This window comes from Stegodyphus dumicola, chromosome 8 (assembly GCF_044657685.1).
Source record: "Stegodyphus dumicola isolate Sdum_Otavi_A_Nest chromosome 8, ASM4465768v1".
Taxonomy (NCBI): Eukaryota; Metazoa; Arthropoda; class Arachnida; order Araneae; family Eresidae; genus Stegodyphus; species Stegodyphus dumicola.
Genome location: NC_140775.1, coordinates 104,039,099 through 104,066,491, shown reverse-complemented (window position 1 = coordinate 104,066,491; position 27,393 = coordinate 104,039,099). Strand labels below are relative to the sequence as shown.

At 32.6% G+C, this 27,393-nt stretch overlaps 2 protein-coding genes across 3 annotated transcripts in view; one reads left to right on the top strand and one right to left on the bottom strand.

The window, feature by feature from the left end:
* LOC118186822 (uncharacterized) overlaps positions 1-27,393 on the top strand; it is a 370,423-nt gene that overhangs the window by 92,704 nt on the left and 250,326 nt on the right. The gene's annotated exons all lie outside the window — the stretch shown is intronic.
* LOC118184046 (uncharacterized) lies at positions 585-9,535 on the bottom strand. The gene is made up of 3 exons (XM_035353682.2): positions 9,380-9,535; positions 3,058-4,167; positions 585-705 (listed from the first exon to the last, which is right to left on the bottom strand). The coding sequence occupies exons 1-2, from the start codon at positions 9,389-9,391 to the stop codon at positions 3,070-3,072; spliced, it is 1,110 nt and encodes a 369-aa protein (XP_035209573.1). The 5' UTR covers positions 9,392-9,535; the 3' UTR covers positions 585-705; positions 3,058-3,069.

Below are 27,393 nucleotides of genomic sequence, written 5' to 3'. Positions count from 1 at the left end.
CGAACAGCAAAACTGCGGTTTTGGCTGCTATATAACAGTTTGGTTATCAGGAAATTGTATGCCGGGGGAAAATATAGACCAAAGTAGATTTTGTCTTTTGTGTTTACTGTGCGTTGAGTGAAATTGTCTTGTAAAAATTAGCTAAATGTTATAATTTCAGCTATTTTGTTCCATTTGCATACAAATTGTGATTGCAAGTTGTGTAAAGAATAAGACGGTTTAATCTGCGTCCATGGGACATGATTATGTCATATTCTGTTACATTAGATCAATAATTTTGACACAAAATGCTTATTAGAAAGATATCAGCAATATAATATAAGATATCAGCAATACAGCTTAAAATAATGAAAATAACCCTGTTTTCAGATTTTTGGGGAGGTCGATCAAAAAGTGCATACAAATTAAGTATTTCGAAAGATCCCTTTTTTGCACATTAATATGACACAGGACTTTCAAAATACTTTTTGTTTTGTTTCAGATGCAACTGGGGATTAAAGGAAAAATTTGCTTCATTAATTTATTAAAAAACTTTTAAACCTATTTTATGTAACTATATGAAGTGAAACTTTAAACACACACACTAACAGAAAAAAAAAATATTTATTGTTTTTAAATTATAAAATTCTTTCAGTTTTGCATAATGATTTTTTGCCAGTTCGCTGCTGCAGGAATTTTGAAGATAATGTCAAAGCCAGTCATATCCTGAAAGATATAACATGAAAATTTCATTTATTTCATTATTAATTAATTATGAATAATAAATTAATTTATCCCATAAAAGCAATAAAAATAGGCACAGTCGAGAAGAAATTTAAGCACTGGAGCACTTTTATTAAGCACTGGAGATTGCTTCGGTTGAACTTTAATTTCTCCAAGAAATTTTTAAAAAATTTTATGGATTAAAGTTATTATAATGTACAAGTAGTGACATATTTAAACAACATATTAAACAGCATATTTTGAAGTCTAAGATTTAGAAATTTGATAAAATTGCACCGACAGTAAAATTTTATGTTTTAAATTTTGATTTATTACAATATAACAATGAAGTCTTGTGCAGAAACGAAAATATATTGCATTAAACAGTTCACATATTTGTATAAATATTAAACTTGGTATATGTTTGTTAATAAATTGAGATGATGATAATATAAGCAATCTTTTTCATTACAATATTGGGAGAATGACAGTTGGTCTTACTAAGTAAAAAGTCTTATATTGTATTACACAATAAATCAAAAACGGCAGTAGACGTAAGCAAAATATTGTTTTTTGTAATTTATAGGGTTTTCCTTGATGCATTCAAAGTTACAGTCCCAAACATTATCACACATATGGCGAATTATCGCCAAGTTTGAAGCAACTACACATATTTGGGAAGATTAAAATAATCTTTTTTTAATTCAAATAGAATTTAGAACATAAGTGCACATTCTTATCCTAACAATATTAGCCACAACTCGTGCTAATGCAGCCAAAGTAACGATCAATTTCAGTTTAAAATATAATGTAGCAGTCAAAGATAATCCAATTTAATATAAACTGGCTCAGAACTTCTAACCTGCATTTCAAATTCAAATGTCGGCAACAATGACACAAAGCCAAAAAATACAACTTTTATCAGAGCTACAGAACTAACGCAGTGTGCCCGCGAAAGGCAGAAATACACACTATCTTGCAATCCTAAAACCTCAGCTTTAACACTATGTAACTGATTTGCATTTTGGAGAGGAAATGAGAAGGTACAGTAAAGGCTGAAAATATAAAAAACTGGTTAGTTTCCAATAATAACCTTATATACTGATAAGTCATCTGTTCTAAAAAATTTCAAAATTTTGATACCGTGGGTTGGTATACTTCTATGCTTCCTCCGAAATACTTTTTTCCTGTTACAGACTTACTTTAAATATACTAATGCCACACAATATCATAATTTTGATTTTAAGGTGTGTAAAAACATCGTGTATTCTTCTGCTAAGTGAACCATGAAGCTGATTAAATTGACCAGGAGAGTTGCAGCTTACTGGTATATTACATTATCGTGTATTCTTCTCATTATTATTTTGAAAAAAAAAGTCTTTTCTAGCTCAAAAAATCTTACTCTTACTGCATTATTTTCTAGCTTATGATATTCGCTCATCTTACGATTGCTTTATAATGTCTCATAAATTAATATTCTATTTATTTAATTATGCAAATTTACGTTGCGTAAATAATTTATTAAAATCATATGTATTAGTATGAAAATTTACTATTGATTCTGAAATAATGAAAATTTTACTATGGTTTATATTTTTCTCTTCATGTTTGGAGGTGATCAAATTGAAGGATAAATTCATTGTTTATTTATATATTTCTTCATTTTCATATATACTCATACTTTTATATATTTCTTCATTCTCATACTGAACTGAATTGAGGTGAATTTCTTGTAAAAACATTGGATGAAATCTTATTATACCAAAGAATTTTTCTCATATGTTACTCTGTCCGCTTCCTGTAAGAAATTAGATTCATGATAATGAAAAGCAATATGACAGGCTAGAAAGAAATAAAATTCGTTAAGAAAGAGATAAAAATTGCTTTAATCACATATAACAGATTTTCCTCGTATTATCTTGTCTAAGAAAAAAAAGTATTTTTTGATTTTTTAAAAAATATTGTAGATTTTGCTATTAATAATAAACACATTTTTCAAAACTATTTCCGATTTACTAGGGCTGTTTAATGAAACTGAATAGTGTGTAAGGTATTTCTCCCACTTTGCTAGCGTCCTTCGTGGTGTAGTGACTCTGCACACTGGGCCGGTATTCCAGAGGTTCGCGGTTCGATTCTCGGCGAAGGCGTTGCTAAGCTTTCATCTTGCCTGCTTCCAAAAATGTACCTAATGTTTCTACAAGTGTATTGTAAACTTGCGGTTTATGCTGATAAATATTTAAACGCATAATTAATTTACCGAACAGGAGAGTATAATTTATTATTATATCATTGCTGAATATTTTTAATTTTTCAAATCATTAAATACTAAATGAAAATAAATGTTTTTCAACTTACAAGAGTAATCGTTTATTTTTTGTAATAGGAATAATAGCCTTGAGGGTAAGCATAATGTCCCAAGTAGTTATAGCCATTTCCGTAGTCAAGCCCTGCTCCATAGCTGTAGCCACCAAGCCCACTTCCGTAGCTGTGGCCAAGTCCGCTTCCGTAGCTGTGGCTAAGTCCGCTTCCGTAGCTGTTGCTAAGTCCGCTTCCGTAACTGTATCCAAGTCCACTTCCATAACTAAGGCCACTAAGTCCACTTCCATAACTGTAACCTCCGAGTCCACTTCCATAACTGTAGCCACCAAGTCCACCTCCATAACTGTAGCTTACTGGGTAAGAATAAGCGTAAGAGGTGGGTGCTGTGTAGGTCTTGGCATAACTGATGGGCCTGCTGATATAGGAGGCTGAAGTGACAGCAGGTGCTGTGTAGGTTTTCGTGTATGTAGTGGCTGGCTTGCTAACAGTGGTGTACGTGATGGGAGCACTTCTCACAGCATAAGAGACTCTCTTAGGTGCGTAAGAGATTGCAGGAGCAGAGTACTTCTGGACGTAGGTAACAGGTTTGCTGACAGAGTAGGAAACGGGCTGAACTGCAACGGCAGGCGCAGAATACTTCTGGACATACGTAACGGGTTTGCTGACAGCGTAGGACACGGGCTGAACTGAAACTGCAGGTTCATGATGCTCCTTGACGTAAGAGACTGTGGCAGGTGCATGATGCTCCTTGACGTAAGAGACTGTGGCAGGTTCATGATGCTCCTTGACGTAAGAGACTGTGGCAGGTGCATGATGCTCCTTGACGTAAGACACGGTAGCAGGTGCTACGTGTTGCTCTTTGACGTAAGAGACGGCCGCAGGTGCTGCATACTGCTTGATGTAAGAAACAGCAGGGGCTGTGTGTTCTTTGACATAGGTGACTGGTTTACTCACAGCATATGAAACTGGTGCCGAATACGAGGCATATGACAATGGACTGTAGGAGCTACCATAGCTACCATAGCTGCCGTAAGAGCTGCTATATGATGGGTATCCATAACTGCTGATGTAGGAGGATGGTTGATAGTACAAGTTATCAAAGGTAGCTAAGCCACTGGTGAAAAGGCAAAAAACTGAAAAAACAACCTGTAAAAATAGAATCAATTGCATTACATACAACTATTTAAACTAGAAAAAAAATTGAGTTCTTTTTCCGTTGTTGTGTTAATACATATGTATTATTGTAATATAATATACCATTATTGTAATGGTAATGTATTGTAATATAATATACTATTATTGTAATGGCGTAATATATATATATATATACCATATCAGTTTTTTATTTGACAGCTTAAGGTGAAATATTTTCGATCTAAGTCATATTGCAGAAGTCTCCATATAACTTATCATTTAAACCGAATTATACTGTTGAAAGATATTAGTTTGCGAATAAGGAATAAAAAATTATTTTTATTAAAAATTTAAATTATTGAGTATCTTTTGTAAGAGATTTGCTTATTTTATTGCCTATAATTCTAGACCCTCTTGAAACTCCGATTTAAACAGATACTAACGTTCCCCTTTTAAAATGCAATAAATGCTCTCATTTGAAAATAAGTTCAAAGGCCAAATTTTACGCAATTTATAACAATGTTGAGATTACTCGTTCTCAAAGAGGTTCAAAATACTAATATTTAGAATTTAATATGAATTAAAAATGTTCAAAATCTTCTGTTAACGTACTTTATACAATACAATTTAGCCGAATGTATTAATAACGGATATGAATAATATTATTAATAAAACTTTAATTTAGCGGAATCTAGCAATAACGGATATGAATAATACATTGATCTTTCATCTGCATTAGATGAAACGGTTCATGGGTTATTCGATGATCTGAAATGATTGGTTTTAAACAGATAAAATAAAAATATTCTTAAAAATTTTTAAATCGTTAACGAAATTTTAGGTTTTGATTTCATATTTGAAATAATTTTTATAATAAGTTAACGTTTATTCATTAATTTTTCCTAAGCGGAATAATAATATAAGAATTAATTAACCATTTGAAGAGCATTTTGAAATACCTAATTCAAAACCTTCTTATACTTCTTCCTAAGTATTGTAGGGTTTCCCTTATTTTGCATAACAAATTATTTTAAGTTTGATACCTTTCCTGAACTTCTCAACTTCCCTCATATTTCCTCACCAGGATGTTAAATTTAAAGTTAAGTGAAGTGAGTATTTAAACGGGTGAATATCTGACTTTATTCAGAGCGTGTTTTCGCGAGCCAGAGGACGTTTTGTTGCTATCCCGCTGTTACGCTCGTACGCTCCTTGGCCCTTTCGGATAATTTTCACGCCTGTTAGGATTTGTTGAATTAGCATAATTTAGCGTGCTAATCTAGCAATATTCTAATTAGATTTTGAATTGATTTATATTCTACGTTTAAGTTTCACCGCATGTTCAGAGTGTTATTGTTAAACACGTGCCTTTCTGTTATTAGTTGGAGTTAATAAAGAGTTAGTTTCACCCTTCTTCTGTGCTGTCATTTCATTTACGCCTGTCCGACAATTCGCCAGGTTCATTTTAGGATCTAGTTAATGTGGAATAGAACAGACAGATCTTACAACATACATGACTATTTTTATCGATACGCTGTATACTTAAATAAATGTTTTTAAAAATGCCTTTTTTAACTTACATCTTTCATTGATATGTTCATGCAGAAGGATTCATGCTAACATTTTTCAAATTACTATAGGAACTTAAAAAAATCCGTTAAAAATCTAATTCTAATTACTGCTTTCAGCACGCATTCTTTTCTTTAACAGAAAAATTTTCTTTTGAGATATTTTAAGTGCTTTGACATACTCATGAATAATTATATTGTATTTTTCGACATCTGAATTAATCTCTCTTAATTGCTTTAGTTGAGCAACAATGAGACGTTTTTAATTTCATGTACTTTTTATTAAAGTATATATGTATATGCACCTTCTTAGTGTATAATAATAAGTATATATCTTCTTAGTTCATAATAAGTTTTTATAAAGCTTCTTTTACTTTTTGAAGTTTTGACTTATCTAAAATCTAACCAAGTAAAAGGAAACTACATAATAAAAGTTGCATCTTTTATTAAAATGCATACATTTTAAATACAATTTATAAAACTGGGACTACGAAGCATATGAGTTTATATTAAAAACAATTTTTTTCATTATAATTATTTGTTGATAAAATGTTACCTGAGGAAGAAAATATTTAGTACTTTCATTTATGTCTTACGTACTAGTATTTGTGACTTAAAGGAATTAATAAACTGGATTTATCTATCAACTGAATGACATCCGCCAAGAAACATTACACGTACAACATGTCAACTAATGTTTTTAATAAATATATGAAACCGCAGAGTTTAAAATTAATTTCGCCCAATTAATCGATAAACCGTAGCATTAAGGACCAAATTTAAGTCCATTTAGATGCTAGGTCATGATAATAAATCCATACCATTGCTTTTTTTAATTAAAGTAGCCGTTCTTGTGCTTATTAAATGAAATTTAAAGCAATAAAACTTTTATAACTGTCCTTAGGCACTTTTAGTGAAGACAGGTATGCTAAAATGCTTTCATGTACTACAATAATTAAAAAAATTATTGCATTTTGAGAATACACGATTATAATTAAATAGCACATTGTAATGAAATTTTAATACAAAACTCTGGGGGTTCCAATGATAGTTAATTCACTTTAGAAGCAGGAAAACATGTTTGTAGTCGCTAATTTATGTCAGTTGCTCTTCCGGATAATAATATTTCTCGATAATAATATTTTATCAGACAATGAGACGAATAAATGAAATTTTAATACCGTATCAGCCATTGGCAATAAAACCTTACCATATGTGACTGCAGTAAAACATTATCATCTGTATCCATATGTGATATGCATATTACATACCTTACTAGCCACTGGCAGTAAAATTACTAATTTTTAAAGCTTAGTTTGACAACAAAATTACTCACAACAATATAGATTTGCTGTAAAAATACGTAATCATGCAATAAACAAAGTTATTACTTAACATTAATATAAATTTCCAAATATTTGTACGTTTATAATCTGATTTATTTTTGATATTATGTATTTTTACTGCGCAAACATATTTGCCTAACATTTTTGGAAATTCTTATAAAAATTGTCTACAAAAATTCGGTTTATTGTTACGATGCTGATTTTACTGTACTAAAGTGTAATAACGGAATATTCCTATAAGTTAACAGAATTAAGGACTAAATATGACAAAGAAAGACCAATAACTCACATCTCATAAAATTTCTTTACATTTATAAAGAAACCGATGGAAATGGTGAACATAACTTTTTAAATATAATGTTAATATAATATTATTATAATCTCTTCGTTTAATAATAATAATAATAATACGTAGGAAATAAAACAAAATCGTCATAAGAATAACTAAGAATGATCTCATTTCAATAATATTAATATGCATTTTATAGAAAATACCTCTAAATAGGTAGGAAATGAATTATGCGATTTTGTAATAAAGTCATAGATAAGGATTTAAGGATATCCCTGCCGTATGATGCAAATGTCTACGCATCCAGCTAGCAGCTAGAAGACTGGAGTTCAATTGCTGATATTTGCAAAGATGATGTTAGAAGACATTTGGCTACAAAAAAAAAAAAAAAAAAAAAAAATTTAATGACCATTTAAAGAATTTTCTCCCTTCTTGCCGTCTATCTTTGTGGTTAATTGCAGAGCACATGCGACTAACAATCGGGAGGTCTGAAGTAGTCTCGGCTAGGGTACTGCACATTTTCACCTTTCCTGCGCAGAAATAAAAGGCCTAATGGGTCTCTTTAATCGTGTAATTTCCGTATGTGATAAATATTTTTAAAAATCATGTGTGGTTATACGGTAATTAAATTAAATATTTAGATTAATAAATATTTAGATTTATAGTTTACAGTCATTTGTAAATAACTGCAACCTAGAATTGTTAGAAAAACCTTTTTCATTTCAAATCTATTTTCTACCATAATTCGAGTAGTATAATAATTCGAGTATAACAATGAAATATTGTTTCCTTAGAGAGTATTTTAAAGCAAACTATGAGGTAAAAATTTGGTGAGAAATATTTTATTTATTTTTCTCTAAAATTCTTTATTTAAAAATTTATTAATAATTAAGGAGTTAAAAAGTACATAAAACGATTAATATTTACATTTTTCCTCACATTAATTAAATAATAATTCTGAATTTTAATCATTAAATATATATATCATTACAGCTGTTTCCTAAGATTCCTGTATATTTTCTTATGTATCACCGCATATTTTGCTGAGCTTTTATTAATAAAAATGTTAACATGAAAATATCATCTTTTGTAATTTACTTTTTATATTAACATAAAGGTTTAGTATTAAGAATTTTTGTTGTATTTTTTTTATCATAAGTACATTTTAAAACTATAAGTGAATAAGGCAAAGCCCGTGTGTTCTGTCTGCTCGAAAGAAAGATGCTTTCGTAGAGGGTTTTCTAATTTAAACTAGCTCATATTCGCATTACACACGAGATAAGTTATGAAAACTCTTGTCCCGTTCGACAGGACTAGATTTCTAGCTGATATACAAGTATTCAGAGGTCTTATCCACTCGCTTACTGGAAAATATAATACAGGTGTTATTTTCGTTATTAATTGTTATTTGCCAAAATCAGTAGTTTTAAAACTGAAGTAGTTTTTCAACATTGTCAAATGCAGCCCTTGACTGCTCGCAAAATTTTTTGCATAACATAAAAAGTACCTTTAATTAGAAAAAAAAGAGGGGGAGGAAGAGAGAACAAATTCATTTATTTTCTTAAAGCATAATGTGATATCATTTCCCTTGTGTACCTTTTGGGTGTTCATTTTCTAATCTATGTTGGAAGACTAGCCATTCGTTTAACCACAGTGAATACTGGCATTCTGATACTTATCCTTATCCTTCTCTTTTCACTCAGTCGGGTTAGCACTTTTTCAAGCTTATTAGATTTGAGTTAAATGAGGTAATTAACGTTCTGCAATTGCTTGTTGATACATGCTGGACAGCTGAAATGCGTAGTTCGTAGGCGAGAAAGCACATTAAACTGAAATAAAACTTATCTTTAAATTTATAAAATACGACAAAGTGGGTCGAAAATGAACGAATTAATTATCTGATTTGTGAGTTCTAATCATAGGCAAAGAATTCCTGAAGTGCATATCGAACAAAGATGGGAGTATAGCAAAAAGGTATCGTTAAGAAGCAGTTGATAAGGTCTAAAAACTGAAGTTAAACTTACCAGAACATTCATGATGAAAAAGGTCTTTCCTACGCTTGTCAGAGAAATTTGGATAACTTACCACTCTTCTGCAAACAGCAAGAGTTATACAAAATTGCAAGTTTTTCTCTTACTATATATAAGGATTTCTAAATGTCCTTGACTTATCTACAGGAATCTCAAAATCTCTGCCTTTACTTATTTGGTGAGATTATTTTAGCCTTGGTAGTATCAAGATTATTTATTTTTTACCAATTCAATAGACGCCACGAGCTCTTATTTTTAATTGAAGAAACGCAGTTGACTTTCAAATGAGAGGAATTTCAAGGAAGAATTTAACATTCACGTTAAAATATCTGTTTTCTAATTCTGCGAGTGTCGTCACTGAACCAGTTCCGTTATTTCTATAGTTGATAAGAAATCAGGGGTGACACTACTGCGTGTGTCACTTAAGGTGAAAGTATATGACGATTCATAGACCCACGTACTGGAAGAGGTGTGCAAGTTAAAAGTAAAAAACTAAAGTGACAAATCACTGCAGGAAACAATACTGGGTTTCTTACATGGCGTGACCGGGCATCTCGTCCCTGAAGTAATCCTTGAAACTAGTGACAAAAATAATTTTGCACGTCAAATGTGATGAAAATTCTTTTCACACGGGATTGAAAGACTTAACGAAATAATCTGAAAATTGCAATTTTCACCTAGAAATTCTACTTTTAATGTAAAAAGCAAAAAAGATCACGATCGTTTGGTTTTTAATGAAATTGTAGTCCTGCGGAACATTAATTCCTAACGTCTCCCGTTGATTTCTGTCTTAACTAAAAACTCGTAACATTGCATAATAAGAACGTTTTATTTTTTTTTTTTTTGAAGATTTAACTAGTATTATCATTATTATAATTATCATCATCATTATTGCTACTCTTCCTCAGAAAATTTGTCGAAGGGGTGAAATTTTGATCAACACGTTTTTGTAAAATACATCGGTCTATTGCTTTGTTTAGATTTCGTTATTTTTTTTAATCAGAAATCACGATCTGCAAAAGTGTACAGTAGAAAATGGAAGGAAAGTTCTAAATTACGTATTTAAATTCACAGCCAAACCACATACTGATTCAAGATTTAATAAAATTCAGTTTCATAACCTTTTATTTAGTTTACTCATAGTGTTTCACTGTGAGTGGAATTTTGTCATCAATTTTTAATTTACTTATAATAAGCTACAGAGTTCAAATTTTGTGCACACTGTTTGGTCGATGTTAATGCACCATGGTGAAGCGAATATTTCAAAATTCTTTTTATATGTTTTAAATTTAAAATGATTTTTTGAGCATATAACGAAAGAATTAAAATAACTATTAATAGTATTTTTCATTATGTCATGGAATAAACAGCAAAAACGTCTTTTCAGTGAAGCTTGTATGAAAATTGTAACTGAATTTCTGAACATTTTGTAAATTTTTGAAACTCTCGCAATTTCTTAGACTATTTGATGTATATTATTTTAAAATTTCAATACCTAAAAATATAGTTTTGAAATTTTCACGAATTTAATAAAAAATATTATTTTAGTGGTTTTCTACATTTAAAAAAAATATCCTGCCATATGAAGAAAATGCGGGAAAAAAGCGTTTCTCATGGAAAAATTGCTTTCGAATTTGCCATTTTAGCGCCTTTAATGATGAAGTTTGCCATCTTTTACCGCACTTGATGACGAATTGGCAGTATGCGATTTTCTTATTGCTGCTTCAAGTGGCTTAATTGCATTGCCTTACTACCACTAGCTTAGAAGGGGGTTGAAGTTCGAGATCTCGCTGAGCCCCGTAGGTTAGTTTAGCACTTGTTGTACATTTGAACTTTTAATTTTTAATTACCTGCTTTTCAGTTACCGCCCAAGTAGAGGCGAAATTTTTTAGCTTTGAGTTGACGCATTGTAAATTTTAAAGAGTTAATAAAGGGTTTGAACCCTTCTTCTGTGTAGTTTCCTGCTACTCCTGTATCCAGACAGAAGTTAACCCACCTGGACCCTACAAACGTACTGAAAGAAGAAAAATATTTTTTTATATACTGTTGTATCTCCCCCCGATCGATAGTAACATCAGATCAGGTCTCTGACATCAGAGTAAGCCGACGAAATTTATCGTGGCAACGCCTTGTCATTGACGAGAGCCTTTTTATATAGTTTAATGAGAATAGTAGATTATATAATTCTATTTATAGATTTCATCTACAGTTTTATATCACAAATAATAAAAGCAAAGTGAACTTAAATAATGAAATGCATTATTTTAGCTGCACTGTCAAATGTACTATAAATCATTAATTTCTTAAATTATCATGGACGTCCGACGCTGTTATTATTCGCGATACAAAATTGTAGAAGATTTCTGTAAACAGAATTATTTAGTATATTATTCCCATTAAAATATATTATAAATTATTTTTCCCCTTTTAGTGCATAAATTATCAAATCAATTTTAAAAGCTTATTGTATAGGATATTTTAATTGTATTTTATTTCATATTCAGATCAAAATAATAAAATATTAATTAAAAAGGAATTCTTGCAGTTTCAGATGTTGTCTTATGGTTTCTCTTAGCAAATTCTTGTGGTTCTACTATCAGTTTTATGACTGACTGAGGTAACCGAGATATTACGGATCCCATCGAAAGGGAACATCTAATTAGTTTTATTTTAAATAATTAATTTTTAATAAGCTAATTAATCATAAAATTCTAACATTTTTACTTTCAGTTTTACAAGTATTGTTCTTTAAGTATGCACTGTTCACAGTAAAAAATAAACAATTCATTTTTTAAAAATATTTTTTCCTCGATTTCTCTAATCATCAGTTATTTTTCATATAGTTTCTGTTATCAAAACACTTTTCATATGACGGGCAGCTATGACGAAACCACCGGGAATCACGTAGAGGTCGGTGAGGCCGTTCTTTGTTATTCCAGCCCATACGAGTAAGCCTCCTTCTCTGTATTGGTCTCTTTCGACGATGTTTGGTAACCAATAGTGTGCCGCTGGTTCTCGCAGTATCATTCTCCTTTGAAAATCATTCTAGATGTTAAACAAAAAGTCATCCATAAAGAGTAGGTGCTCTGATGTCCAACTGCGATGTTTATGGGCCCAATTCAGCAACGTTGTGACAGGCGATGGGAACAAAGAACACAATCCACAGGTCGCAAGGCGTACAGTCCACCTTCATGCTGTCGACGTGACACAGTTTGGTGGGATATAGGCCGTCGCATCCTTGTAATGCGACGCATCTAACGTGCTGTTAGTGTTACATGGCGACTTGCATATATCAACAGGAAGCTATCGTCTGCAGTTTAGCTAATGCTCCGGCGTCCAGTCCAGATGCATGCCTTCTACAAGGCTTCGATCCCTTTGGTAACGATTCCACAGCTTTTTTTTAATAATACCTCGATACACATTCAGTTCTCTCGCAACAGAGGATTGTCTTGTTCCTGCTTGCAAATCTTGACAGCCCTCCAAAGCATTTTATCATGCAAATGGTGTCTTCGTCTCATGCTTTCCGCCTTGGCAATCTCAGATTACACGGAACTATCGCTTTTTAGGAACTGACGCATAGGTTCCGCATGTCCCTTTTTAGGTGGAACTGAGGGATTGCGTTTTAGGGTAGTTTTGCTTGTCTGCATTTGTTGCTTATTTTTTGAACACAAATATATTTGAATTAAAAACTTATTTAGTAGTTCTCTTACTTGTTTTATATAAAATGGCATCGTTCTTTCCCGTTCCTTAACGAAGCTCTTCTGGAAAGTTTATCATGAGACAAATGTATCTGAAAGCTATGTGAAGCTGATGATATCTTTTTATTATGTTTACTGGTTTTGCTATTAAAATACTGAGAACATTTACATTTTATATTGAATTGGGACAATCCCGGTTTTCAACTCTTAACCGGTTGCGAACGATGGATATTTCGCCAGCCTTGTTAACGAGAGCGTTTCTTTTTTTATTCTGTTGAATATAGCAAATAACACTTGGCCTGTTGATCACGGAAAAGGATGCCTTCGCTTTAAATTTTATAAGGGAAATTGGTACACATTTTATTTTATATGAATAAACTTTCTAAAGTAGTAAGTTTGTTAACTGAGATTCGAGGCCGGGCCGACCTACCAATATTCAGCGGTTTTACCCTTTGGCTAATGCTGGTTTCCCTGTTATGCGGATATTTATCAAATTCGTTAACACTATCCAATACGTGGAAACAGAGCCCTGCATAGGTTTATTTTTTTCTGGAGCAAAGTTTTAAATGTGTGCCTTGGAAACAGAGTCCTGCACAGAATTAGTTTTTGTTTGGGGCAAAGAGTTAAATGTGTACCTTTGTATATAATAAAATAACTATATCATACATTTTATATTTAACTAAAATAACTATATATTAAATCATAATACTATAATTCTTATAATAATTTTGAATCGCAGCTTTTTATATTCAGAAAATTAATGCATGCAGTGCGGTATAACTTTTAAATAAAAATTCTACGATTTAAATAAAATCGCTAATTTTTAAATAAAAACTATTTTTAAATAGCAAAAAGCAATGAAATAATGTAATAGTAATACAAATAATATAAAAAAGTATTGCATTAATTTAAAATATTTTCTTATAATTTATATTTTTTGCTTTTAATAAGCAAAATCGACAATAACTTTTCTTGATTACTTAACTGACTTTATATTCTAGAGAAAGTATAGTCGCGTTTGAACTTTTTTTTTACCAATAAAAGATTTTGCATAATTTTTTCGTTATTCTGTAATTTACTGAAGCTTCTTTCACCCTAACAATAGTAAATGGCAACCATTGCCAAATCGGATATGTAGTACCTGAATAATCTTTAAAAGATTTTACAGAAATTTAATATATTTTTGGACCTTGCAACTGCAAGTTTGACGTGCTTGCTTAAACCACGAGAGCACGAATGGGGAATAAAAAAAAATTCGTTACTGGCTAATCATGTTTTAGTGATTTTAGCTTGTTCAAATAGCATAGTTTCTAAAACTGTACATTTCCTATAAAGATTTTGGAGCATTTAATACCATTTGGTTATTTAAATAATAAATTATAAGTTGTTTCTCTTAAAATATCTAAATCCAGTGAATAATTTATCACTTGTTAGATAAGAGATCTATTCTCAACAATCTAATTATTGACCATGCTCGTTAATGCTCCGTTATATTTATTTGTTAAATTCAGCATGAAAATCACATAACAGCTATTTACTTAAGGTGAAGGGAATTGGCTCGTTATACGTAGGGGCAGCTGGTTTGTATTGTAGCAAGAAAATTACAAAAACACTTGTACCGCCAAACTATTCATCGGGATTAGAACCCAGTTTAACCGTTCTATTAAAATTGCAGCTTTATGTACATTTAGAGTTTTGATTTCTAGTTTCTTACAATGTTAAATTCCACGAAGATATCATAAAGAAAATTTTGAAATGACTTTTTTTCCCCAATGAGCTTATTACTTTCAATCCATTTCAATGATACATCATTTGATGCTTATTTAAAACTAACGCATCTGTATGAATACTAAGCAGTAATAACGAGTTGATTTTTTGTTTCTACAAAATTATATCAGATCCTTGATAATGATTTTTTATTTCATTTTAATAAATTTAAATTGTTAATAAATAACTACATTTTTGATTTGGTTTGTGTAATTGATTAATTAAAAGCACACGAGTCCTGTACCCCAAAGGGAAGCGATATCTTCGTGTACAGTTCTTAACTCGCATTTGTAACTCATGGGGAAAATATGAAAATGCTCAATCAGGTCACCAATTCGTCAGATATCGAAACCCGTACGAAATACCAGATCTTATCAACATCTCCACTAGTTGGTAAACAAATATTTGATTACATTATGTTCTAAAAATAGTTAATACCAAGTATTATTGCCTTGTTTTTGGTAGGATGGGGTAAATGTTAAGAAAATAAACAAAAGAAAAGAAAAAAAAAGGCTTTATGTTTTTGCTACAATTATATTTCGGACCAATGTTTATTTAATATCTCATTTACCAATTTATCCATAGCAAGGATATCTTTTAAGGGAAATCAAACATCAGTGTTTTATATACCCCCAGTTTTACTTACCTTAGTCCTAGTAGTTTATGTTAGTTCGTTTACAACAAACTAAAATTTTAAAATTTCTGTTTTAATTATTTCATACATAATTCAAGCACAACTAAAAAAAAGAGGAATCATGCTTTACCTTATCTCTCTGCATTCCAGTCTTGAAAGAAAATTAAGCTAAGATGCTTATTCACTTTACCCATAATTATTGCAAGCAATAATTGTAGCTAATACATAAACTAGCAATAATTGTAGCAACAAGCAAGAAACTAGTAATAGTAATTTTAACCAATACATAAACTATCGTAAATGAATCCGATTATAAAATTCTCTGAGGGAAAGCAGAAATTCGAACCCTACCTCGTTCATAGCAACGTTCATTATTGAAAAATAAAACAACGAAATCTGGATACGAAGAATAAAGTAAGAAGCTGATTGATGGCTTTTTAACTATACTATATATCATTTTCAGAAACCCTTCCTTAATATTTTGATGTTATTTCAGTCCATTTCTGTGCATTATGGCCACTGAAACAAATTCTAGACAACTGCTACCAAATTCAGTTTGCTGATTTTAGAAAGCTTGTTATCACAAAGTTAAATCATTCTGAAATTTAACGGGATTTCTTATAACAGACGCTGTATAAGTGGGGAATCCTATAACCGTACTTGGAAATTGCAAAAAGTTTTTAAAATAAATTATTACCATCAATCCCTCAATTCGTTTGCTTGAGTGATTTATATATGCATTCCTATATATGTAAAGTTTTACTTTTGGCGGGAGATAAAAACAATTCACGTTCTAGTCATGGACGAAAGTACTGCTGCCTAGATAATTGGAAATTATGTCGTGGTGGAATGATTCGATGGAATTTTAAAAGACAGATGGCCAACTTGATAGTTAAATATGATTTATTTTTCAATGACGAATTTCTTAACACATATCTTTACAACTGACAGAAGACTAGGGGTGCTAAATGCGTAAATTTTAGATACGCTATTAGTTACAGTGATGGATCGTTGAAAGAGAGAAGAAAATCTGGAATTTAATCTCGACAAGGCTTCGGCGATATTATATCCAAGAGGAGGAACTCGAATAAGAAATCCGAGACTCCTATATAATGGAACAAAAATAAAATTCCTAACAGGCATGAAATGCCTGCGAGTAATCATAGACAATAAGTTAACATTTACAGAAAGTGGGGGAATTTTGAATTTCTATAAACGTAATTTTATATGGGTTATTTTAGAAAGAAAAATATTATAGTACGCAAAATCTATAAAACGTTGCAATTCCAATGATCACAACTAGTATTGGAGCATGGGAACCAGAGCGTCGGAGCTACATCGCCTAAGAATGAAATTAGATACAATACAGAGCAGATGACTGCTGTTGCATGACCCGAGCATTTAGAATCATCTCCATAGAGGTGCTATGTGTATTGGCAGGCGTCTCCCCTATTTTCTTATCCTATAAATTCTCTTTTCGAAAAATTTTTATTAAGGACTAACAAGAAAGATTTTATAATCTACGAAGATTACTTTGCAACAAGAAGCGCCTTTGAAAAACTAAATATCAATTTATTTCACCCAAAGGACAGAATATAGATTCCTTATATTAATATGACATCAACAATAGGAGAAATAGACATATATACGGATGGCTCCGGGATTGGAGAGGAAATTGAATTGGCTTTTGTTGTGCATTTCCACGGATGTGAAATCGAAAATATAGAATATAAGCTAGCAGAATTTAACTCTTTCAAGCCGAATTAGCCGCCATCTTAAAAGCGATGAATTGGAGAAAAGGAAATTTGTCAAGGCAGCATACAATTCTGATTTATGCCGATTTCCTGTCAGCATTAGAAAATCTCTACAGCCCGGACCAGCCGAGTTTCGATATTCAGGAAGTGAAAGAACTGTATAGGGATCTTTCCACAAAACATCGAATAAAACTTTCTTGCGTGAAAGCGCACCATGGGTATGAGGAAAATGAGCGGCGGACGCCCTTGCAAAAGAGGCTGCTACTGAGGTAAATATAGAAAGAACAGATAATCGGGAATCTAAAAGGAAAGCAATATGGAAAATGGATATAAATATATGTTGAGAATGCAATAAAAAATGAAGAGATTCAGACCGTAGAAAGGACTACTTAGGCAACATTGAGTCTCTAAAAAACTGAAAACCATAACTGGTAAAGGCCTTTGTCAGATTCTTTCAGGTCACGGTAGATTCCCTCCTTACACAGACAGATTTAAAATTCAAGAAAACGCAAACTGTTTACTATGCGGGAAGCTGGGAAATAACAAACACTATGTAGAAGAATGTGAATTAACAAAAGACCTTAGGAATAGCAAGATGGACTTTAAAGACCTGGTTTAAAATTGGAAATGAAGCAAAAAATATAGCAAAAGAGATCATAGAAAACAATTAATAAAAACCTGGTCTCAATGACAAGGAGTCGGCAATCTATTGAAACGGAAGAGCCAAAAGTTACAATTTACAAAATTTGTTAGGTTTCGAACAGCCACTAAAACGTTTCGTTTCAATGTTATATTTTTGTTTATATATATATATGTGAATAGCAAGAGTGCGACAACTCAGCACGACTAACTGTATCGAAGTAAGGGGAATTATGAAAGCGAAGGAGAGCAGTCATGCTTTCGACTAAGATGTAATGATTTATAAACAAAGATGAAATCTCTCAATCATCACTCTTTTTTACCATTTGTAAATAGTTACAAATGTATCTCCACCAATAGCTAAATAAAATACTTAAGTCACCTAGATATGTATCGTCAGCCTAGAAATCCCTTAGAAGCCAAGTTTACATATATTTGAGTTTTGATTTAAAATAAACGGCTTTAAATACAGGATAATATATATATATATATATATAAACACAAATACAGTTTACATTAATGGGAGCATTGGTTTTGCATGCCTTTTGAAAGTTTGATTAAATCTGGCTTATAAATTTGTTGTTTTAAGTTTTAAGCACGACTCTAGATTTTTATTAGTTAGTTGACTTTTAACTTTACTTTTTATTATATTCATACAAGAAAAAGCTTTCTCGCACGAATATGTCGACCTACAGATCGTCAGCACTCCATATGCCAATTTCTTCACCTTACTGTGGCATTCTGAAACATCAAAAAACCATGCGCCGAATATGAGAGCCTAAACTCGCGGAATTTCTTTTAGCGCTGCCCACTTGTGCTGCATGATGTGCATGCATTTCTGGACCTCCAACTCTTCCAACTTACTCTTGAGTTTTGTGAACTTGCCACTCCACAAGTCTTTGGTTTTCAAATCCAGCAACTGCATTTGAAGCGATCCAGCATCAATTCCAAATGGCTCAATGTTGATCTCATTTGTATTTTTGTTGAAAGGATTTACTATGAACGCAAGAGTACTTTTGGTTGTTTTGAATTGCTCGGATCTCTCAGCAAATCCATCCTTCATGATTTTAAAGCTATGTTGAAGTAATTCGTGTCAATAGATGCATTGATCTCATCGCGATATTGTGTTAGATTTTTAAAATGAAGTAATTTACTGCTCTCCCTGTTTTCAACAAAAAGAAGTAATTTTTTTCCTAAACAAACTACTTCTTCAAGAAACGCGTAGGCTGGTTTGCCCTTTCCTTGCAGTTTTAGATTTAGTTCATTTAGTTTCAATGTGGTATCTGCCATGAAGTAGAATTTTTGCAGCCATTTGTCTTCTTCCAATTCGGGATGGTCAAAGCTTCTTTCATTGAGGAATGTTTTTAACTCAAGCACAAGACAAAACGTTGCAATACATTTATCTTTGGAAAGTCATTGCTCTTTATTGTGAAAACGTGGGTCAGAAAACTGGCTACCTATTTCTTCAAGAAAATCTTTAAATTGGCGATGGTAGAGTGCTTTTGCCAAGATGCTGTTAATAATTTAATAATCTAATAATGTTACTAAGTTCATGACCTCAACTATTTCCGCCGGAAATGTTTAGGCACAAGGCGCTTGTTGAGGAATTAAGCAGTGAAACGTTAGAATTTCATGGTTTATTTTCTTTTGAAGAACTGATGTTACCCTTTTCTATGTATTCCCGACATGCTTCTGACTCCATCAGTTGCTATCGAAACAATTTTATGCATATCGATTCCATTGTCTTCCAGGCATTTTTAACAGACTTTCCTGTATCTTTTCCACGTGTTTCCCCTGACAGCGGTAGCAATCCTAGCAGTTCTTCTTTTGAACCTTGGGATGACATTTACCTGACGAAAGGGTAACTGCCGTGTCTTGTATGTCGCAAGACTCATCTATAGCAACTGATAAGGCAGAAGCCAGTTGAATATCTTCTACTTGCATATGTGTTACATTTGAAGACATTTTAGCAGTTCTGTCTTGTACTGTTTTAACAGATGATGGCGAATCTTTGATATTTTCATGATTTCTGTTTAGTTTTTAAAATCATGAAACAGCTCTTCAGATGCACGTATAAAACAACCTTTGACGTACTCACCAACTCTGAACGGTTTTCCTCTTTTTGCAATTTCTAATGAAGTTGTAAAGCTTGTCAGATTTAATTATTGGAAGATTGCGCCCAGTTACTTAGCATGGAAATTGACTGTTATTTTTTTTAGCTTCAATAGCTTTTTTTCGTGCGTCACCGGTTGGGTGTTTACCAGTAAACTGGGTATGTTTTGTAGTGAAGTGTCCCTCCAAATTTGACTTACTGTGTGCGGGTTTTTCGTGGCAAATGAGACAAGTTAGAATGCTGTCTGTGTCGCATATGAATGCAGACGACTCCGTCCAGTCCTGATTGAATTCTCGGTTTTCTTCTTCAGTTTCTCTCTCTCTCTCTCTCTTTTTTTTTTTTTTTTTTTTTTTTTTTTTTTTTACAAGATGCCATCCTGGCGAGGAGCTGAAAAAATGAACAATAGTTCAAATTTATCTCATTACGGTCATGTTAAGCGTTTAAACGTAGAGATTTGCAATTAACGATTATTTAATAGAAGCAATTGAGAAATTAATTAGAAATTTCATTAGAGATAGCTTTCTCATTCAATTAATTCAGTTCTTACTTCGCGAGAATTCAAAAATACATAAAACCTCAAAATATCTTTATTAAAAATTGAAAAATGCAGAACAATATAAAAGACCAAATACAGGTGATAGGTGAGAGCAGGTCCGGACACCCGGACGACTTACATAGACTAATCGGGTATCGTCCTGATCCCGCAACTATCTGAAGCTACACTCCGAAAGCAATGCAAGGGCAAAGTAGATGGCCATACAAGGGCAAAATATAGATTTTTTCGCTGCCGCTGCTGTGGCCGTTGTTCTGTATGTTTTCATGATAGCAAGGACGAAAGATCGTTGGATGCTATTAAGTAAACTCAATTTCCTCGCAATCCTGGGTAGGGCCCAAATAGCTGCCCCATACAAAACTATTTTTTCTGCTACTATCGTGTAAATTGGCTTGAGGATGTGGGGTCGTAATCCCCAACCTTTGCCCTGCATATTTTTAATCCTAGTCGCTATTCTTGTGGCTTTGACCTTTTGGGCTTGCAAGTGAGGAATCCAAGTGAAGTTTTCATCCAAGAAGAGGCTAAGGAGTTTTAGCTCCTTGACCATCTTGACCGTCACTCCTCTTAGCTTGATGCACGGGTTCCTTATGATAGTTAGTTTGGGCTTGTGAAATATTATGTATTTAGATTTATCCTGTGACATTTTAAAGTGTTTTTCAGTGCAGAGGTTGTCAAAGAGCGAGATAACATCATTGCAGTTTTTCTCCAATTCGTCCCTGCTGTGGCCTCGAACGATGAAAGTGGCATCATCTGCAAAGGCTACTGTCTTTGTATGCGGCGGCCAACGCGCATTCAGTACGGAATTAAATGTGACATTACAGAGATTTGGTCCAGCGCATCACCCCTGTGGACAGCCTCGTTTTTGCTTTTTCTTCACTGTGCCTCTATTATATACCACGGTAAAATTGCGGTCGCTAAGATAACTTTTAATTACTTGTAGAAGATTATTAGGCAGGTTTGCCGTATGTAAAGCTTCAATGATGGCAGGCCACCACAGGGAGTCAAATTCACTCTGTAAGTCAAGGCTGAGGACGGACGGATGCCGGTTATCTTCTTTGATCTTTTGAACTTCATTTTTAACAATGGAAAGAGCGTTAAGAGTGGAACGGTTCTCCCTAAAGCCAAACTGCGCCTCTGAGATGTGGTAAGTCAAAGTTAAATTATGCTTGATCCTGAATATTGTCAGCTTTTCATAAATTTTGACCAAAGCTGGAAGAAGACAGATGGGGTAGAAGGGAAAAGGATCTTTTTTGTCTCTTTCGGATTTCTGAAATAGGACCACTTGCCCCATCTTAAAGGACTTCGGAAAATATTGCAGAGAGAGGAGCTTATTGAAGTAGGTGACAAGAAATTTCGAATTTGCTCTGTGCACCGCTCTAATGATATCGTAATCTAGAGAGTCGAGCTCTGGAGCTTTCTTCTTCGTCAGATTTCGCATAATTGCATTTACTTCTGAATCGGTGTAAGGTACATCATTTGGGGGGCCTGATATAACCGAGAACGCCGGATGCAATTGCAGGTCTGATGTGTCATCCTCATCTGAGGAAAAAACCGCACCTAGGATTCTTCTTATGGTTGCTTTCATAATACCTGACTCTCCATAGGCATGACCATGAAAAGTGGGATGTAGAGTAGGTTTAAAAACTTTGTTGCTGGCTATTTGGTGCAGAATCCCATAGGTATCTCTATGATCATTGCAGAAGTTTTTCCAGCTTTCAAGTTTGGCCCGCAATATGGCCTTTTTATACTTGGCCTGCTCTTTATTATATTCTATGGATAGTAATTGTCTAGACTCCTTATCGTCCTCTGCTTTCATGCGCCTGTGCATAGCTCTGGTACGACTACCCTGTATTCTGAGGTCCCTGGTCCACCAGTTTAGAGCGTTTAGTATTTTGAGCGCAAAGGTGCTGTCACAGATAACTTGGAGGTTACTGATCAAACTATTGGTCGATTCTTCCACGTCCTTGACTACTATGGTGTCTGGCAGCTTTATTAATAATTTATTTAGGATAGGGCACGCTTTCCTAGAAAATTGAGTAGTTTTACTTCTGGTAAGCTTATAGCGCTTCATTACTAGCCTTTCATGCTGTTGGCTTATACTGTAGGTAATGTACCTCTGATCTGAGTTGGTATTGGAATTCTCAACTGTCCAATTTTTTATCTTTGGGGGTCAGGGCTGCAGATGAGAGCATTAAATCCGGCCACCCTTTTCCATTAACGGTTTCAAATGTCGGCAGGCATTCAGGCTCATTATGAATGGATAGATCATTACTTGCTACAAAGTCTTCTACTTCACGTCCTCTCAAACGTGCCTCTCAGACGTGAATTAAATTAAAAGTCTAATTTGAATTTAAAACGAAGACTATTATTTAAAGATAAATTAAATTTAAATCTAAGCTGGTTCAAAAACTATAGCCGGCATAAAAAATCAAGCGTCGCCGGCAACAATACAAAGCAAAATAATTATAAACTTATTAGATCTGGCAGAAACTACGAGGGGCATGAACCACGGGGGGCATGAACATTCTCTGTCTTACGGTCCAAAAACCTTAGCTTAAATTCTGTCTAACAGAATTTACATTCTGGTGAGAAAACCGAAGGTAGAAGTTATAGTAAAGGCTGAAATTAGAAATAACTGGCTAATTTAAATAAAAATATTACAAATGAGTTACAATAAAAATAAAAATTTAATAAATATTGCTCTTTATTTTTATTTTGTTTTATAGAAAATTAAAAAAATTAAAGAATTTTGAAATTGTTTAAAATGGGTTCAAAATAAGGCTGTTGTCCAAAGGGATATGTATTTAGGTAAGATCATTTTCATGTTAAGTTTCTTGTACGAAGTAAAAGAAGTATGGTAATAGAGAAACATTTTGGGTAACATATTCAAAGGAAATATCAATTTTGACTTTTTTTTTTTTTTTTTTTTTTTTCCGTGACAACTGTACGTACTGCCAGAATAAAGAACTCTTTTTTCCAAAATGGATTGCAAAATGGATTTAAAACAGATTTTAAACGAACGAAAAATTCATTTACGTTCGCCATTATTGGAAAAATACCTACTTACAGACGTTACGAAAAACAGTGCGTACAGTATTTGTAGATACGTACGTCATTGTATGCCTACAATATCTCTACCTATAAACAGTATATGTGTCCGTATACTGTATAAGTTTAGTATCTGTACCCATACAGTATATTTGTCTGTATGTTGTATACGTACAGTATCTATACGTACTTACGTATCCGTTTGACTGCTACGCGGGGCAAATTCATTTGTCTCGAAAACCGTGACTCAGCGTTTTTGCGCTGCGAGTTTCAGTGTGTCGTTGTTGCTCCGTGCGTGTGAACGTAGTCTGACCTCACGCGTACTTTGTAACACGAGTGCATTCTGAAATAACTTTTTACCGTTTTTATATATATATATATTTAAAAATAACCCTGGCACAGGCTATTATTTCGGATGTTGATTCGATTGCTAGTGATTCTGAGGATGGTGAAAGAACAGACTCAAGTAATGATGATAGCATTGTTATAACTCATCAAAGAAAAAGACAGAGGATTCCTATTTATCCTGTCATGTAAGCTTACATTCAATATGTTAAAATAACTCTTTAGTTCAGAAATGCGATTCCATTATCACTTAAAATCGTGGGGTGCTTAGAATGAAAAATTATTTTTTTTAATTTACAAATCCGCACTTGTTAGCAATCCTACTTTTAAAATTTAAATTAAAATTTAATTAAAATAGTTGAACAATTTTTGAAAAACTGCCGTAATTCGGAAAGTAATGCAACGGATTCTAGAAAACTTTTGTTTTTCGGTCTATCCGAAGGTGCAAAGACAGAAATTCTGCAGTGATAAATTTGATCGTTAAACTGTATGAGAAAAATTGAACATTAAAAAATACCGATTTCCAAATTTTGAAAGAATTGTTGTGGAATATCGTATTTTCATCGTAAAATACGGATCTGTTGAGGATTTAATTTTAATATTGGTTCCACAGAAGAGCATCAAAAACTAATTTTCTGCTAATAATTTTGGACCCGCATCAATGAAGATTTATCTGTACTGAAAGGTTCCACTTTCTTTACCCTCTGATATAGGGACTTCCTTTTTATACCGAATTGTAAAAAAGGCAGAACATCTTATTACAAAACAAAAATTTTAGAAGAAGTTGACAACAGAATCTTCAAATGTTTTTAAATAACAGAAATCATTGAAGAATTTCTTCCCGTCTCATAAAAATATTTATGTCATTGTATTGTTTTTTTTTTTTTTTTTTTTTTTTTTTTTTGTAGATGTTTAGAATAAAACTGGCTTTTTCTTGGAATTGAATTGCAATGATTGAGGCAACAATTTCGCCAGGTGAATAAAGGCAAACTTTGTGAGGTAATCGCATATTAAATCATGAAAATTTGAGAATCATTCCTAGCTTCAAAATTTCATTAACAGTTTCACGAAACCCTTTTGCGCTCGACGATTTATATTGATATTTCAGGGTTAAGGTGCATACTGTAAACGAAACAATAGCCATAATACAAATAATTAATAGGTAATGTTTGTCTTGATGACTTTCGAGAATAAATTAAGAAAATAACTGGGAAATACGAAATTCGTATGTTTATTTGAAATTCTTGAAAAATCTTATATTTTACTGGTTAATCTGATTTATATTGAAAAATATCTTAGATATCAGAAAAATCGTAAAATAAGGTCCGAAATGAAGTTAGTGTTCAAGTCATGATTTAATGAGAATATTTTGTTGCTCAGTAAATGTTCAGAATATATATTCATGTTAGAAAGAAATGCAGATTCGTAAAAAGAGTATCCAAAACAATTTTTGAAACCTATCTAACAAAGAACAAGAAATATTCTTTGATTTTTTAATATTTTTTAAAGATAATTTCCCGCTTTAAGAAAATGCTATAGAACGTTTTTACGTCTTATGATGACAACGTGTCTATAAGTAATACATCGGAATATCTATTAAACGGATTTGCTTTACTGTACATCTAAAAACCGTGCAGATGATGGAAAAAATCTTTATAAATATAATACTTCATCAATTCCAAATTCATCAGTTCATCAACTGTTTGTGAAGTTCATAAATTCCTTGTGAACTCCCAGTATTTTATTGGATAAGAAAGCTAACTTAAATAATTAGTTTAAAAAATAATTTTTTTTGTTTTTTGTTCTCAGAATTGAGTTCGATAAATTACATGGAGGAATCTAAGGGCATCGGTTCGTTTTGGGGTAGGATAACCATTTTATACACTTATAGAGGTTCTGTGGCTCGGAATGCAATCACAACCTCGTGATAACGGCAAACGTTCCCAACAATTGGCGTTATGGTCTGGAAAGCCATAAACTGCGATAACCGACCGCTCTAGTGACGATACCGTAGCACATTGACTGCTTAACGGTATGTGGATTTTCCGACTATATGTGCTCCCATTCCTTGCTGGGAGTCCTGGAACGTTAGGCCGCTATCGGCAAACTCTCTAGGATTGTTTCGATCATATGCAGATACCTTCATGGTCTACTCTCTTCGCAGACCTGTGTCTACTGAACATGTCTAGGACCAGATAAAATGTGACTTGGTTCTTAGAGCTTGAAGTAAATCCATGTACCACAAGGCAGTATCAGACGTCTGTTGAATTTCGTGCCGGATCGTGTTGTGGCCTTGTGTTGCGGCACTGCATGCGGTACGGCAACACTGCATTGAAAAAGATAGGCTTAAGTCCCCAACCTCTTCACTTATTGCTCTGCTTTAGAGATCATGTGCATCTTTGACATGTTTCTTTATGCTTATTAAATTGCATTTATATCAGTGTCTTCTTGGTGCGTTAATTTCATTGACCGCGAGATAAAATTTCAGCATAATTTCGAATATATAACAGTAAAAGTGAAAGTGAAATTATCCAAGACTGTTAAAAATAAAACTTTTAACAATCAGGAATAATAAAGTTAAATTATGTTTTTCTGTCTAGAAAAGTAACTCCATCGCTTAAATCTATATATTTAATATAATTTTGCCTTCTAGAGTTCTTCATATTGCTTCAAACATGTAGACATTTATGCTCGAAATATAATGAATAATGGTATGGAGCCAGATTTTATCAAATTATAAGAAAGCACACCACACTTTTATTGCGTATCCTATATAAAAACATATAAGAAATGATACTTTTAAGATAGCAACGAAGATTTACCGCTTTTGCCATTAACCTTTAACTAACACTGGCAGAAAACTTCGATACGTTCATTGTTAAATACTTACGGACTGTTAAAAAGGATTTTAAGGGTACTTTTCCTAATGCAAAAACTTTATTAAAAATGCATAATATTTTCTACCATTATTCACACCATTTATATTATTTGTTATTAACAGCTAGTGCATCATTTATTCTTATTCATAATTTATGTAATTTTTATTACGTTTCTTTTCTTTTTATGATTATTATAATGCGTTACACTGATTACAACATTTTAATCAATAATAGTAATATAATGAAATTCATATGGAAAATTGTAATTTCATCTGAATTTCTTCAAAATTCCAATTTCAAGTGTCTCGAGCATTTTTATCGGTCTCATGGATCTCAAGGTAACAAGAGTTTATTGTAGCTGCATTCTGCTACCCCTTTTAACGTGCACCTTGTTGTATATTTGCATCAAAATGATTTAAATAACTGTGTATAATTCAAATAAAATTTTAATTTTGGACATAAACTTATAGTAATTCCTTTTTATTTGTTTAATATAGATTGTTTGAAAGAACCTTGCAGGTAAATGTTGAATTATTTAATAAATTTGATTGTCTTTAGTTGAATATACATACAAATAT